This window comes from Syngnathus acus, chromosome 13 (genome assembly GCF_901709675.1).
Source record: "Syngnathus acus chromosome 13, fSynAcu1.2, whole genome shotgun sequence".
In the NCBI taxonomy this organism is placed as follows: Eukaryota; Metazoa; Chordata; class Actinopteri; order Syngnathiformes; family Syngnathidae; genus Syngnathus; species Syngnathus acus.
The window spans coordinates 9,902,972-9,918,090 of NC_051098.1; the positions used below are offsets into that span (position 1 = coordinate 9,902,972).

The following is a 15,119-nucleotide window of genomic DNA, read 5'->3' on the forward strand; positions in this document are numbered from 1 at the left end:
GTCGGAGGATGCTGCCTGCAGCATGGCCGCTCACTGCGCACACGTCACATATAGAAGAACCGAAGACCGCCGCAGTCTCCTGTCCCAAACACAACTTCACAGCGTCTCCGCTTTGATTTACATCCAGGATGGACGTCTTGTTGTTGCTGTCGCTGTGCTCTCATCTCAGCCACGCCAACGGAGCCCCGCTGTCCCGGAGCGCAGCTCGGAGGGAGGCGGTGGTGCAGGAAACAGTCAGGGCATGGCAATGTTTACGTCCACGCTTCAGCGACGATTGACTCCACTGTTCCGCTTCTGTGTTCCACCCTCGGCCGCTGAATTCACCAGTCGTCCGCAACAGAATGCTGTATACGTGTGGTATCGAGTCCAAGCAGGAGCGGTGGGTAGGGTGGACTACCTGGCGTGCTTGGGTTGGGACTGAATTATGGATGACAACCTTCCCTCCTTCGAGTGCACAAAGCACGCCCCCAGGCAGAGAGCACCGCCAAATTTCCAGCGGATTATTAGCCAATTATTCATTCCAGAAGGATGGCGATCTCAGGGGTCAAATTATATTTACCATATATTTCGTACAGCATTAAAAACAGATAAGACGGCCAGGTGGAGACTGCTTGCAGGATTACCTTTCAGACACAAATCATTGGCGACTCTTCATCATTCGTTTTTGCTCCACCAGAGGGCACTGCCTCTTCTTCATTCTTTTTATAGGGAATACAGCGTAGGGAACTGTAATGATCTAAGTGTATCAAATGAACTTGTCAAAATTCGTAGTTTTCCGTATGGGTCTGGCTTTGTTTATGCCCGGTGCCCAGGCCCTACTTTTAGTCTTGTGGTTGGCAATGCTAATTTCATCATAAACCTGGGCCGAGTAATTTATTCATGGCCTTTATTTAGGGGATTTGGAAATTTCTCAAATGAGTATTTTTTTTAACTTTATTTTCAGAATAGCTTTTATTCTTTTTTCCAGAATATATAGTTATTTTTGTTTTGGGCACTTTTGCCACTCCAGATCATGACTGACCATGTCAGAATAATGCCAGACAACTTCACATGCACATGGTTAAACACAAATACGCGCTGACACCTGGTGGTAGCAAAACGCATTGCAATATTAAGACACTTAAATGCATGCATAAAGAAACGCGACATTAATTATTTTTCAAAACATATTTGCCTTTAATTACATTCTTATTTACAGTATTGGTATCACAGGAGTTTCAAATCACTTCACAAAAACGCATTTATCTAAAAGTCCTTGGTTTTGTACCAAGACTAATTTTGGCTCAATCAAAGTCTTTTTCAATGTTAAGCAGTAGGCCTGAATCCAAGACATGCTCACTGTGTCTATAAGCCTGCATCAGTTTTTTTATGCAGGGATTTAAAAATAACTATTTTACACACTCACACACTGCAGGAGTATTGCTGCCCCCCGCTCGCTTCATCGATGGCGTACTTGTCAAAGATGGAACCAGACAACACTGCTTCTTTCCACCACAGGTAGAACATTTGTTTCGATTATGATACATACCGTCTTCTTAAACTTCAGTGATTCCCAATGGATGGGATTTAGACTCCATTCAAACAATAGTAACAATACCTAAGGGTGACTCATCTCAAATCGGCGCAGCTATAATTAAAGTCCCAACTTGTAATCACTGGGAAAGATGACCCCAGCCACTTCACAGAGGTCAGGGTTTATTTCACAAGGACTTTTTCAAGCGGGATTTACACATTAAGATCAACCTGCAAAAAAGTATTTTAAATTAGTAGTTTGTGACAATGTGTTAACTGTTGAATAAGGTTCTAAAGTGTGAATGCTTTGGTTCTGTAAACTGATCAGATATTTTTCTTATTTTGAAAAAAGAACATCTGACAGGCACAGCTGAACAGAAAAGCCGTGTAAAGAAATGTTAACAGGAAAAGAGGAATCGCCACACTGGTGCATTATGTTTTCAATAACATCAGAGGGGAGTTATTCGATGACACTCGGCCCCAATTGCTCTCTTTGGCAACACAACCCCAGCAGGAAGGGCTCAAAAGCAGGTCAATATTTCCGCTATTTGACACCAAACATGAGCTGCTGAGCAGCAAATTTTTTTCCCCACTCTTCCTTCCCTGTCTTTTTCCTCCCCATCCAAACTGAGTCAGCTTTAAATCAAGCTAACCCTAACATGTGTGTTTGTATTTAATTAAACCAAGAAAATGGGGTATGTGGGTGTGCAATTGGAAGCTCTAGAAACGCTATATATGGTAGTCTCTTTCCTTAACCTGACTCAATTTTCTGATACTGAAGGCAGAGGTAACGATAGGGTGGGGCGACTACTCGCAGTTAGAATGTGTACCCTGCAGGGGGGGCTTTATCATCTTTGTTGCTTTCCAGGGAGAAAGGAGGAATGCGAACATCAAAATGGGAGCCATCAGTCCTTTCGATACGAAATGTTCCCCTGAACATAAAAAAAAAAAGTAGGCAATGTTAATGGCACAGAGGAGTGCAGAATAAAAACAGCTAAACAAAAGGTTCCATCACGTATAGAACAAAAACTCACCACATGTGACCGCTGGGGGCTTGTAGAGAGACATGGCTGCTGTACTGAAATGCTGGCTGCTCTTTGGACAACACTGGCTCCTTTAATCACACAACAAGTCCACAATGACAAGACTGACTAAAAGCTGTGATGTCTATTCAATTTTCTTGCCGTTTGACTCAAGTGGGGGACACTCATACAATCGTCCCTAACGTGAGCATTTTTTTAAATGCCCTGGTTAGAGAACGATTATGCTGACCAATCATCCTGTGGTCTGGGTTCTGATTTTTCCTCCTCAAACTCATCTGAAAACAATCGGGCTGACAATTTTACACTTTACAACCTGTCACACGAGGCACGGGCTCCATGAGTGACTAACTGTTGCCGGAAATCTTTGCAAAATAAATCACTCTACTAACCTACTCCAACGGTGTGAATTGCTCTTTTATTTTGTTAAATGTGTAATCACAATTTTGTTAGACTTGCGATCACTTGTCCCTCCCGCTTAGGAACACCAAGGATTCAGCATTGTGTGTCAAGTCAGTGTGAGTGAGTTGCTCTGACCCTGCCAACCACGCCGCGACCTCGGACGGTCTCCAGGGTTCCGGACAGGCTGAAGATCCTCCAGTGTCTCTCTCTCAGCTGAACCACCTCATTGCCCATGTTCTCCAAACGGATGCAGTATCGCCACTTCACAAGATGACACACAGTAGATGCATTAAAACTGTTCAGACTAGTTCATGCATTATCTATTTTATAGGGCTTCGCATAATCGTTGCCACTACTCACCCAATATACATGAGAATTCTGGCCTTCCTGAAGGGATAGAGATATCACAATGTAAAATAATTTTTCTAACTGATCCCTCATTTATTGCTGATAACTGGTTCCAATATTGTCATCTGCGTATTGCTTCTCTTTTAGTATAATGAGAACAGACTTCAATGTGTGTGGGTTGTCGACAGACAGCAAACGGACCCCTTCGGCTGCCCAACAAGATGCCTGGCGTAAATTAACGCAACAAAAGACCCCTTTGGCTGCCTAAAAACATGCCTTTCCAAAAAAACTAAACTTTCGATACAACGCGCTTTCAGGGTTAACGTGGTTCCCAAATTCTGGACCCCAAATTCCGTGTAAAATCGAGATTTAGGTGTAAATAGTAAAGGTTGAGAGCCTAACTACAAACCCAAAGCCTCACGCCATGACCACGGTAACAAAACTGGACAAGAGTCCAGCGATTGCATCTAAAATGCAAATTGTACTGCATGTTCCTTATTTACCCTCATGCCCATGTAGAAAGGGATTACGGTGACCCGGATGTTCTCAGTGGTCTCCCTGTGGACGTCCGACAGCTCCAACCAGGGGTGGTTCTTTTCTTGCCATGCTTTGAGGGTGTCCCTGGCAATGAATGGAGGAGCTACGATGGAGCGAGAAGGACAAGTTAACCGAGCAACAGAGCTATACCAAATGAGATGATAGAAATGGCAGAGCCAGAAGTAATAGGAAGTACAGAAGAAAGAAAACAACATGCTTGGCAGGTCAAGACTGGGTGGTGGGTGCTTACATTTGGCATGGTTGTACATGAGGAAGCGTTCAAACAGCTCGTGTTGAATGGGGATCTGCTCTGCAGAGTTGTATGGCAGGATGTCTTCATGGCTCACATAGTCCAGACCTGATGGGAAGAAAGGTACAGATCAAAAAATTCTTATAGGTATTTTTACACCAAGGTGGATTACTGCATCTTGAACAGAGCTGGTTTTCGTCAGACGATCATATCATACAGTGCTATTCAGGGGCGAGATAGATCACGATGTATACCTGGGATGGCGTAAAGCGCTCTACTGTCATCATGGTTAGCCAGAAACGTCACTGCCTCTGTCTGAGACCTCTGAGACTGTTAAATGGAACACGAAGCAAAATTCACCAATATGTGTCTGCATGCGCTCACACAAAACAACTATGTGCGCCTGAGTATAGTAACAGCGGCTGTCACATGCTAAGAGTCATACATGAGACAATTATACAGTTGAAACCACACATATATAGTACATCTTGTGCCGTGTTTAGCCGTTTGCAATGTGGCAACCACAAGTTGTCGGTAAACCTCACACGATGCTAAATGCGATTCTCATGAGACAAGTCAATCAGTGGTGGTAAACCCCATAAAATAAACAGTGTGCATTCTTAAATAGGTCTTTGCTTGTGTTGGTAAATGAAAACCTCAAAATAATGAAACGTGTACTCTACCACATCAGTAAAATTGTTTACAAGTTTGACATTTAGCAGTAGCATCAGATATGCCATCACAATCATCCATAATGCAAAAATGTAATTGACACGTATACTCGTCAAGGGCAAAACTGAGCATTGGGTGTTATTGAATCCATATACAGTAGTATACGTATGACCTTTCCACAAAAAAAAGCAACAATGTCACACTAGGAGATGACTGAAAAAGTAACATTGCTGAACAGAATCACTTACAATGTGAGGGCAGTCTCTAGTATCAATCAGAACTTGATAGTAAGTGTGAGTCTTCCCCTTCACTTCCTTTGAGCCATGACCACCAGGAGGCTCAGGCTTGCTAGAAGTAAAAAATAATAAAAATACATAAAAAGATAAGAGCGTTGTGTTGACATGATGACAGGGGCAACGTGTTGCATAAAGCTGCAACGCCTTTGTTGATCAAAGACCAGTCATCTCGAATTGGGCGGTGGGGGCTTTACCTGTCAGACATGGGAGGTGTGATGTCTCTGTCGTACAGTCTGGCGTGCCATGGAAACAAGACAATACCTCGATAGCCAAAGACGCTGTGGAGAAAGAGCTGAGAACAACACAGAGGATGGGTTCACAATGTCACATTGGATAAGACTCAAATAATAAATCAGAAATCAAATGAAATAAAAATGTCTTTAGCAAGGCATCGTACTAACTGTTAAAAATGTATTATTGTCACAATGAAACCGTGAAAAATCGAAATATGCTCATATGGACCCAGAGTGTTTTTGTTGACATCCACCCTGCGACCCTCCAAAGTGTGGCAGCTAAACATGGCTATGCAAGTATTTACCTGTCCTGTCTCGTATTTGCCCTGCTGCTTAAGAGCCTCAAACACTCCAACCGTCTCCAAAATCTTCCCTTCAGGCCTGTTCCTGCCAAATACAGGCAATGTCAGTTCATAATGGCTTGTGTTTGAACAATGAGGATACATTCACAGAATAATGTTGGGGTGAGAAAAACGTAATCGTGTAAATAATCGTGATTCCAATATTGAACAAAATAATCATGATTTTTATCCATAATCAATATTTATTCCATTTAAAAAGTGTTTGGAGGGCACCTCACTGTACAAAGCAAACGCTTCATTGGTGGAAATTTCGACAATGACGACGTCAGTGGGCGTCCAGGTCATGGGTCACAATGTTGAATTTTTTTTTTAGAAATGACGCTGGCATTCGAGCATATAGCATATGTCTGACTTGCATCTAAATTCAGTGGACACTGTCCACGTGCAGCAGACGTTGATGTTTGGGTTGTGACATACTTCCTCATACTGAAAGGAAAGACATAAATAGGTCCGTGGCCATGCGCCCAGTTTTGAGCATAATTTTAAACAACCTCTCTCACTCCAAAAACACAGTTGTCATGCTTACAATTGGTCTTGTGTAAACGACTCTCTTGTGTAAGTAAGAATCTTTTTGGTTATTTTGTGTTCTTTTCCTTTCATTGTTGCACCAAAGTGCTGATTTTATGCAAGAGCCAGCTTTGTTTATTCTACAAGATACCCTCTTATAGAAGCAATCTACATGATCCCTAGAGGAAGCTAAATCCTTCTTTGCTGCTATAGTGATAATCTCAATCATAACTTTGACAAGATTGTGCAGAACACCTTGACTTGTCAGATGTCACAAATTCCATTAGATCGCCACTGCTGCGCCTTCACAAACACATACTGACCAGAAGAGACAACAACAGCTGGTCACAAACATGCATACTTCTTTGCTCCCGCGAGAGCTAATCTTTACAACACAGATAGTCATTGTCTATTACATTCTGATGGATTCCGTTTTGTTTTTTTTACATAGTATTAGATAAGTATTATTTAGGAATAAGTACTGATCAAGTCATAGAGATAGCAAATACATGTTAAATATCCAACTCCAACCTAGCTGCCGTTGCAATAATGTAATGCGCTACATTTGCTTTGAATAGTGAACGCTATACTCCAAAGAGGATTTTATTACTTGGCAGTAGAAGCAATAATTCAGGATGAGCTAGTTTTAAGTCTTGGCGGCAGATAGAGATTTTTTTTTTCCAATATGTTGTTATAGCCTCATTCCGAAATTGAATAGTTTCTCCACAAAATTATAAACACACAAACCCCGCAATAACAATGTAATTAAAAAGAAAAAAATGTATATTGGTTTTTTTTTTACTGTGTTGTCTATATAATGTGTATTTTACGAATAAAGAAATACAAAAATCCCAGAAAACTGTCATTCATTTCATGTAATTTTAAGGAAAAACATGTCAAGATATTGCTATCGGGGTATCAATTATAAACACCTACCAAAATCAATGCACATTAAAGCACAATTGGTAAAAATGTTAGAACAACAACTTAATACGGGGTTTCTGGGCAAACATTGTAACATTGTAAAAGTGCTTCCGGTCAAACCATGCATTACCACATCTACTGGATAAATGCCAATGAATGCCACGGGCCAACTACGCCAGTTTTATAGGCCCTGGGAGACATATAATGCTCGTATTTATAAATAAGTTTGGAACGTGTTGACCACATGACAACAGTTCCTGACATTTCTTTCCTACGATAAAATCTTTAGAAACTCGTGCATAGCTAGGTCTTTAGCTTGTTAGCATTGACAGGAGGAGGACACTGGCTGTGTGTCTTACCGTGACGACATGAATCTCCTCTGCTGAGCGACACCGTACATTCCGCAGGCTCGGCATTCCAACTGTGGTCTATACATTTCGAACCTGCTGTCAGTCATACTTAATATTCTATGTGCGCGTTTATTGTTATATTTACTGAAAGTGCTCAGCAGACCTCTACGTAACGCGCAGGCCGCCATCTTTGTTGGTGGTGGCACGCTTTTACTTACGCACGCACGTTTGTACGTACGCACTGATGTTGCCTTCAGGGACAAAGAAAATAGTACGAATTGGAACTAATGTTTATTACGAGCGTCCTTTACGCTGACATGTTTCAACAGTCTGTCAAAACATGTCAGTGTAAAGGACGTTCAGGTAAGGCCTACACCATACGATGACTTTTTGTTAACTTAAGTGACTAGTAATTACTAGTTGAGATTACTTTTCCCCCATTAGCCTTACAAACAACAGTTGGAAAGGTTTATTGATTCCATTAATATATATTCATACGTGGATAATAGCTTATAATGTTTTTCAAATATATTCTTTCTGTATAATTCAATCTGACGGCGTTTTGTAAGGGATTTAAAGACGTTACGTATAAATATTAAAAAATACGGGGAAACATGAAGGCACCAAAAATATTCACCTGGAACGAGACGTGCAAAACATGATATTAATTTAAAATTATCGTTCATTTTCTTCCAAATAATCAAATATAATACTACCAAACATGGTAAAATGCTCCGTTGTGTGTATTGAATTTGTAATTTAGAAATCATTTTACACGAGTGATCACGTGAGACTTACCTCATCTGGTCACGGGGAAAAACATGGCTACTTGCATATTGAGCTTTTGCACCGCTTTCTAACGTTATAGTCATATACATCTCCCATCGTTGCATATTCCCACCGAATATTCTGTGTGTTGTCGTTAAACAAAATCATGGCTTCGGCGTTCGTGGTTGGAGATCAATTCCGAAATAGAGTGTCAGGACTGTTGGAACAGACGGACTCGTCTCTGCCCGAAGAGCTGAGAACACAACTGGGTATTCTACTTGAAAAGAAAGGACAGATTACCCTGCCATTTAGTACAGCGCGACAATTGAAAAAGTATCTTCAAGATGAAGGTAATGTGATGTCACCGCAGGCATGATTTTATTTGATTTTTTCTTGCGCTCTCCATCTCTGTCACTTGCTCTCCATGCCAATTGCATTTATTCATGAGCCTAATTGAAAAGCAATGTTTGTGTGGTTTTCAGTAAAATAAAGCACAGAAATATGTTTTTTTTAGTTTTTGTTTTTCAGAAGTGACGCCCAGAATGAATGACTGTTTATTTACACTATGATGTTCTTTTTTCTAGGGCATCCATTCTATTTGCATGACTTGTTGGAGGATAGTTCATTGCACCTGCCGGAGGTTGTGAAGCCCCCCAGAGTAAGTCGATGGCAGTTCATCGAGCTTGAAATGTTGACATATATGTGTTCCCGATTGAATATTTATTTGACTCAATCACAAAATGTTCCAAGGAAAAATCTTCTACCAAGTATGTGTGAACGTTTTTGTTACAAAATGTGTAATTAAATGTTTCAGCCTCTTCACCACTTGTTTGATGAAACACGTCCATAAATCAAAGTGAGTTGGACGAACACTGAACACAAATGTGATCATTTTCTCTAACTTCAGAACCCTGAGCTGGTTGCACGCTTGGAAATCATTAAAGCCAGACTAGCAAACGAGGAATACAATAAGATGACTCGTAACGTAAACACTCAGGTAAATAATTTTGTGTTCACAGGTGACAGGGTTTACATTAGAAGGATCCACATCATTGCAAAGTCTAGCCTAATGATTACATTTCTACTCCTGTGCAGGAAATGAACCGTAATGGAACACTGGCAGATTTGGGACAGCAAGGTTAGTGTGTTGTAGAGTTTCCACATCACTTGAAGGGGATATATCTTCAAATGCACTTTTGTCATACCCGTAATTGCTTGCATGGGGGTTTTCAGTTTAACAGGGTTCTGGTAAATATCATGCTATTAAGGCATCTTGAAAACTTTTTAAATCGTGAAAATAACATTGGAATATGTTCAATTTAAATATTCTCGTATTGGTGTCGTACATTCTGATCGGTGTACATATTTTCTGTTTCTAAAGTACGATCAGCCAAAGCAGTGGTTGTGACTGTTTTCAACTTCCTGGTGACTGTAATCGCTACATTTGCCTGCTCCTACATGGGCAGTCAGTACCTATTCACTGAAACAACAGCGGTAAGAATTTGTCTTGTCTCAATTTGTTCTGTAACAGCATGCTTAGCTAAACCGGTGTGCCCCAAAAGTTCAAATGTTATGTTGGTATCCAAAAGCATTTTAATTCTGTCTTGACAATTTTTTTTTTTTTTTTTTTTGCCAGAGAGTAATATCTGCTGTGATCGCAACATCTGTAGTGGGGTTAGCTGAGCTGTATGTCCTGGTCCGGACCATGGAGGGGGAACTCGGTGACCCCTAGCACAACAAACAAGGGAACTACACTAAAGTAAAAAAGGGAAACTCCATTTAAGAGCAGCCTTTTAATAAGGTCACACTGTATTAACATTATATGGACCAAGAGAGTCTTCACATTTAAACGACACCAATTTCCACTTTGCTATTAGGCAGGGCTTTTGGCACCCTCTTATGGCAACCTATGGCATTGCTGAAAAAGCACAACTGCGAATAGGGCAGTTTTTTGGCAAAATTTTATTCAGAAATGGCTTTGAACGTATTTTTGATGCTGGTTTACAAAAATTTAGTTATTTTTTTCTTAAGTTTGAGCCATATAAGTATACAAATTTACAGATACAAATACTAGAAATTTTACCATGTGTTTGATTTATAGTTATAATGTTTTAGAAAAAGAATCTTCCTGTTGCGAACCCTAACTCTTAATTCATAAATATTACATATACAGTAATATATATATTATACATACTTTATTATGACATTATTATTATTATTATGAAAATTTAATGTGCTAGAGAAAAAAAAGCCATGTTTGGAGTCTCATTACGAATTGGAGCTCTGATGAAAATATTTAGTCTGTTTGTTGACGAGTGTTGTCGAATACCATTTTTTTAATTTTTACTGCTTTTTATTTATTATCTCTGTTTTTCCTAGAAACCAAAATATAAAATATTATTATCATGAATAAATGAACACCTGTGATTTTCTTTTGATCCTGATAATATTAATAAAGCCATGCATCTGTATATGACTCTAATTGAATGATGATGATCAGTTGAACAGTACGTATACTCAATGTCATAAGCTATTAATTTGGTTATTAAATTTGATCATTTTATTCTACAAGAGTTTATGTAGCAATTATTGTTCGTTCCATTTGGTACCTTCCAACCAGAAACGTCTTCTAGATTATGTCTATTTTCTTAGCTTATTTTAATTAGTTAAGGTCTGTATCAAGTTATACAATGAGAATACATCTAAAGAACACTTCAAAAGCTATTGCTATAGGCTAGATCTGCTAATAACACGCTAGTAGTAATAATAAAACCCTGAATCACCACTGCCAATAAGGTCGCTGGGTCAGGAAAAACAATGACAACAACACGTATAGAAAGATTACTGTTCATAATCAATTTCAAAACAATTCAAACACGACTCAGATGATCTCTGATCCCTTCTTCACATTTAAATTCGTATTTTTTTTGGACATATTTTTATGCCGGTATCCTCTTGTTTGGTCCTATCGCATAAATGGGAGGATTAAAAGATGTAACTACATCTGGAGGGGCAAAAGTATTTTCCTGAATTCTGAGATTTGACACCCGGATTAAAGGTTTATTGAAAGATTATTTGGTATTAAAGATGATTGTGATATGCGGAGATCACTGTCCACTGCACGACTGTCTTGTCCATCCGTCATATTCGTGTATGTATTATACTTCTCATGTAATATTTCAAAACTTAAATCCAAGCATAATTACACGACCTGTAAGCTGATAGACCCCAAAGCTTTGGCTTTAATTTTCATTAGTTTATTCCGCCTGCCTACTCTACTCATGATACTTACAGAGTAGAGAGATTTAAAAAACAACTATCTTCTGTGGTATCTCCGCACATGGAGTGATTTTAATCAGGATGTTTTGAAAAATAATTCTCAGAGGGCCACAGTATAATGTAACACGGCATAGTACAATGTAGATCATAACAAGAGTTGGCTGCTGTGAGAACAACACATAATCATGATTCCAGAGTGGAGAAATGTGTTGTGTTTTATTCATGGGATACCTTCTCAATTAATCCTCAGTTTCATAAAATCAATTTACAAAACTTGTGCATCTTCCAATGAATATTATTTCCATTTTCTACACCACTTGTTTTCATTAGAGTGACAAATGAGCTGGAGTCTTTCCATGCTGGCTTTTGTTTTTATTTTTTATTGCCAAAGTATTGAATTATTGACTGGTAACATTGTAAAGACCCTGTGAAGTTGTTTTCATCATTTGTTTCTAATTACATTAAATATGTTTGAGGGTGAACATTCCAAAAAAGTGGTTTTGCATCACCCCTGATGAGGCAAAATTTGCTTTTTTGCATTTCCGTAAATCACCTTGAATCTACCACTGAGACGCCCACAAAACTTTGTCAAGGTAATATACCCATATATTTTCACATTGCGCAAGTAAACTTTAAGTTAAAGTCGGATAAATAAAATAATTTACATATGGCCCTCTAGCGCCTTGCTAAGGAGCGGAAATAAAGGGTTATATCCTACTACCCATTTTATGGTTGGCCGGGAGGTTTTATCAGTTCCTGGCTAGAGACTCAAGGTGCATTATATCTTGACCATTTGCCTCAAGGGGAACATGATCCTGCAGAGGCATGTGTGCTTAGTACATTCAAATTCAGGCTGTGCTCTTAAAAAGAGATACACAGAAGAAGCTCGCGCGGACACACAGACGTTGTGCATTGGAGGGATTTCCTAACATCAGTATGTGAGCGGAATAAAATCTTTATCGATCCCAGGTGGCTGTCAGTGAAGTTCTTTTACACGACCACCCAGCCTTTGTGTATAAACGCATGCTTTGACCTCCTGAAAAAATAAATCTGTTTCTTCTTGGGGGAAAAAATGTACTCTCTCAATTATGTTGAAATAATGTGCCGCAATTAAAAGAAATAAGAAATTAATTGGACTTGATTAAAGTCGGCTGTGTTCACTCCCATAACAGCGCAGACCTCCCTCTTTGAGAAGCCAACGTGTCATGAGACTTCACTCCGTAATTATCTGACTGATTAACTCCATAATGTTAAATGTTTGATTTATTTTAAGTAGTTTTTCCTTTTTGTGATGCCACTAGTGTGAGATAGGCAATGCCTGACAACCATCAAACCATAACAGGAACACATTGCAGCATACTGTCGTGACATTTTTTATTGCTCAGTACAGTTTGAGATATGCACTTATGTTACTATCAAATACACACACATTGATTTTACCAGGCAGATGTAACTGTAAATAGACTTGTTAAATACCGCATAACAAATTATGTTCCAGCAGTGTCAGTGAAAGTATGACACCAACAAAGTATTTTTATGCAGTGGTTAACTTCTCTGTTTGTGATTATTATAATTTACAACATTTTCCTCACAACATTGTCACATGGGTTTTAATTTACTTCAGTTTATTTACTGTGAAAATGTTTTGGAACAACTTGAAAGTCACCCAATGCCACTCAAAGGATAACTTTCAATTTTGCAGGTTGCAGAGCAATATGATAATGTATTTATTATTAAATTTGCCATCAATTATTGCACATTTTAAAGTTCATCAAGTTGAGTCTTAGTCATGACATTTGGTATAGCATTTTTTGAACTCAAACTACATCTAAAAGACAACTGGAACGTTAACCAAAGGAACAACAACATACACCATTCGATGTTTTCTTCAGTTTGTGTCTTTGGTGTGTTTAGACACAGGACATAAATGGGAAAATATTGGAATTTTACAATACACATCATCAAAACTCCAGGAAGTTGGTAACTATAGCAGCATTGTAGATTAGGTCTGAGATGTAGCCCATAGAGGTCTGTGGTCCCATTTGTGTGTGATGTTGATGATGATGGTGGTGATGTCTTTGGCCCTGAGTTACGTCCCAGTACGCTGGCTGAGAGTGAGAAGGAACAACTTGGTCAACAGAAAGGTGACCTCCAGCTTCACCCCCGTATCGCGACTGATGAGCCCCAGACTGAACCATGCTCTGGGCTTTGAGGTTCCTGAGGGCCTGGTAGGAGTGGCTCGACGCAGAATGGTGATGTTGCCTGGTGATGGGATGTGACAACGAACCAGGAAGGAAAGTAGGCAGGGTCGATCCGAGTTGTGGCCGCTGATGCCACTCCTCTTCCCAGAGACGAGACTCTGATTGTTTTGGGGAGCCAAGGGTGGGCTGCGAGTGGAGCGTTGAAGTGGATGGTGTAGACTGATTGCTGTAAAGTTGGAACCAGTCAGAGTAGAATTGTGGGATGTCTTCACAAGGTTGGTTTTGCTCCGGTCTAAATATGTCTGCCAAGGTGGATGGGGATGGAAAAGCTGAAGTCACCACCCCAGAGGTGGATCCTGCAAGCCCCCTACTTGCCACAACATGTTTGGTAGACTTGGGTAGTCTCCCAGTCTTGATACTTCGGGCTCGTCGGTTTTGAAACCATACCTGTGCAAGATTTATGCTTTCAATTTCCATATCATGAGACTTCAGCTCATTTTCATGACAATATGTGTGTATGTAGGCCGTCATCATGAAAAAATAATCATACGTACGTACATTGTAAAAAGCTGCTTTGTGCGGTGTAATATAGAGTTATTGTTATAGTACTGTGATGAACTGAATGCGGATCTCCACGACGGAAAAAAATTCACACAATTCATAATGTATTATCACTTCACTTATTAGCAACACCAGCAAAAAGTCATTTTTTTTACAAAAGATGCAGTCCACTCACCTGAATCTTGCTCTCAGGCAGGTGTGTGTGTGCAGCCAGGGTCTCCCTGAGGGTGATGTCTGGATAAGGAGTGACGGCAAAGGCTTGCTCCAGCTCGGACAGCTGAGCTCGGCTGAAGATGGTCCGCTTCCTCTTTCTCGGACCCTCGTTCAGGATACCAGATCGATCCAGCTCTGAGGTGAGCGGGATGCTCTCACTGTGCACCTCTTGAGCAAAAGTAGTTCATCAATTAGTTGTTTATGATTGGTGTGTAAATTGGATCTGATTTTATTTGTTGACAAGTTTTACATTTGGTTATGACATTTTAACTGATGGTCTCACATACGTATGAGATGATAAAAATAAACGATACCCTTTCTCTATTTCTGAAAATCTACTATACATATTAAAAATTAATTTACAGATGTTGTTTTGGCTTACCTTTACATTGTTCCTGTTCCCCAAATAACCCTTTGAGATCCACTACATCTTCCCTCTGTTCCTGCTTTACTGTTGAGAAATTTGCATCCATGAACAAAGCCATTATCGCCGCACAAACACAATCAACCACTGATCCTTGGACACTTGATGTATGATTTGACAAAGAGGACGGGGACCACCTTTTATACCCATAGAAAACAACCCCCCAACTCACACACACACACACACACACACACACACACACACACGCACACACACACACACACACACACACACACACAC

At 39.9% G+C, this 15,119-nt stretch overlaps 3 protein-coding genes across 4 annotated transcripts; 1 reads left to right on the top strand and 2 right to left on the bottom strand.

Moving 5' to 3' along the window:
* Positions 1 to 1,152: 1,152 nt before the first annotated feature.
* poldip2 (polymerase (DNA-directed), delta interacting protein 2) lies at positions 1,153 to 7,653 on the bottom strand. Of its 2 annotated transcripts, none has more exons than XM_037267972.1 (11): positions 7,443 to 7,653; positions 5,596 to 5,677; positions 5,252 to 5,349; positions 5,010 to 5,109; positions 4,344 to 4,419; positions 4,090 to 4,197; positions 3,806 to 3,942; positions 3,315 to 3,341; positions 3,090 to 3,215; positions 2,547 to 2,626; positions 1,153 to 2,444 (listed from the first exon to the last, which is right to left on the bottom strand). In XM_037267972.1, exons 1-11 carry the CDS (start codon positions 7,619 to 7,621, stop codon positions 2,330 to 2,332), a joined length of 1,128 nt encoding a protein of 375 aa, XP_037123867.1. In that variant the 5' UTR covers positions 7,622 to 7,653; the 3' UTR covers positions 1,153 to 2,329. The 2 variants fall into 2 exon arrangements, with proteins under 2 accessions (XP_037123867.1, XP_037123868.1); XM_037267973.1 differs by having other exon boundaries at positions 5,596 to 5,671; positions 7,443 to 7,652.
* Positions 7,654 to 8,223: 570 nt separating this feature from the next.
* On the top strand, positions 8,224 to 10,769 carry tmem199 (transmembrane protein 199). Its single transcript, XM_037268254.1, has 6 exons — positions 8,224 to 8,551; positions 8,786 to 8,859; positions 9,109 to 9,198; positions 9,297 to 9,339; positions 9,583 to 9,695; positions 9,838 to 10,769. Exons 1-6 carry the CDS (start codon positions 8,368 to 8,370, stop codon positions 9,931 to 9,933), a joined length of 600 nt encoding a protein of 199 aa, XP_037124149.1. The 5' UTR covers positions 8,224 to 8,367; the 3' UTR covers positions 9,934 to 10,769.
* Positions 10,770 to 13,218: 2,449 nt separating this feature from the next.
* On the bottom strand, positions 13,219 to 15,088 carry sebox (SEBOX homeobox). Its single transcript, XM_037267950.1, has 3 exons — positions 14,838 to 15,088; positions 14,418 to 14,623; positions 13,219 to 14,128 (listed from the first exon to the last, which is right to left on the bottom strand). Exons 1-3 carry the CDS (start codon positions 14,938 to 14,940, stop codon positions 13,442 to 13,444), a joined length of 996 nt encoding a protein of 331 aa, XP_037123845.1. The 5' UTR covers positions 14,941 to 15,088; the 3' UTR covers positions 13,219 to 13,441.
* Between the last annotated feature and the right edge of the window lie 31 nt (positions 15,089 to 15,119).

Coding starts and splice junctions, on each gene's coding strand:
- poldip2 (XM_037267972.1), bottom strand. CDS start 7,621: ATGGCGGCCTGCGCGTTACGTAGAGGTCTGCTGAGCACTTTCAGTAAA. Junction 5,678..7,442: donor AGGAGATTCATGTCGTCACG/GTAAGACACACA, acceptor TGTATTTGGCAG/GAACAGGCCTGAAGGGAAGA. Junction 2,445..2,546: donor GCCCCCAGCGGTCACATGTG/GTGAGTTTTTGT, acceptor TTTTATGTTCAG/GGGAACATTTCGTATCGAAA.
- sebox (XM_037267950.1), bottom strand. CDS start 14,940: ATGGCTTTGTTCATGGATGCAAATTTCTCAACAGTAAAGCAGGAACAG. Junction 14,624..14,837: donor GGAACAGGAACAATGTAAAG/GTAAGCCAAAAC, acceptor CTTTTGCTCAAG/AGGTGCACAGTGAGAGCATC. Junction 14,129..14,417: donor TGCCTGAGAGCAAGATTCAG/GTGAGTGGACTG, acceptor AATCTTGCACAG/GTATGGTTTCAAAACCGACG.
- tmem199 (XM_037268254.1), top strand. CDS start 8,368: ATGGCTTCGGCGTTCGTGGTTGGAGATCAATTCCGAAATAGAGTGTCA. Junction 8,860..9,108: donor AGGTTGTGAAGCCCCCCAGA/GTAAGTCGATGG, acceptor CTCTAACTTCAG/AACCCTGAGCTGGTTGCACG. Junction 9,340..9,582: donor GGCAGATTTGGGACAGCAAG/GTTAGTGTGTTG, acceptor CTGTTTCTAAAG/TACGATCAGCCAAAGCAGTG.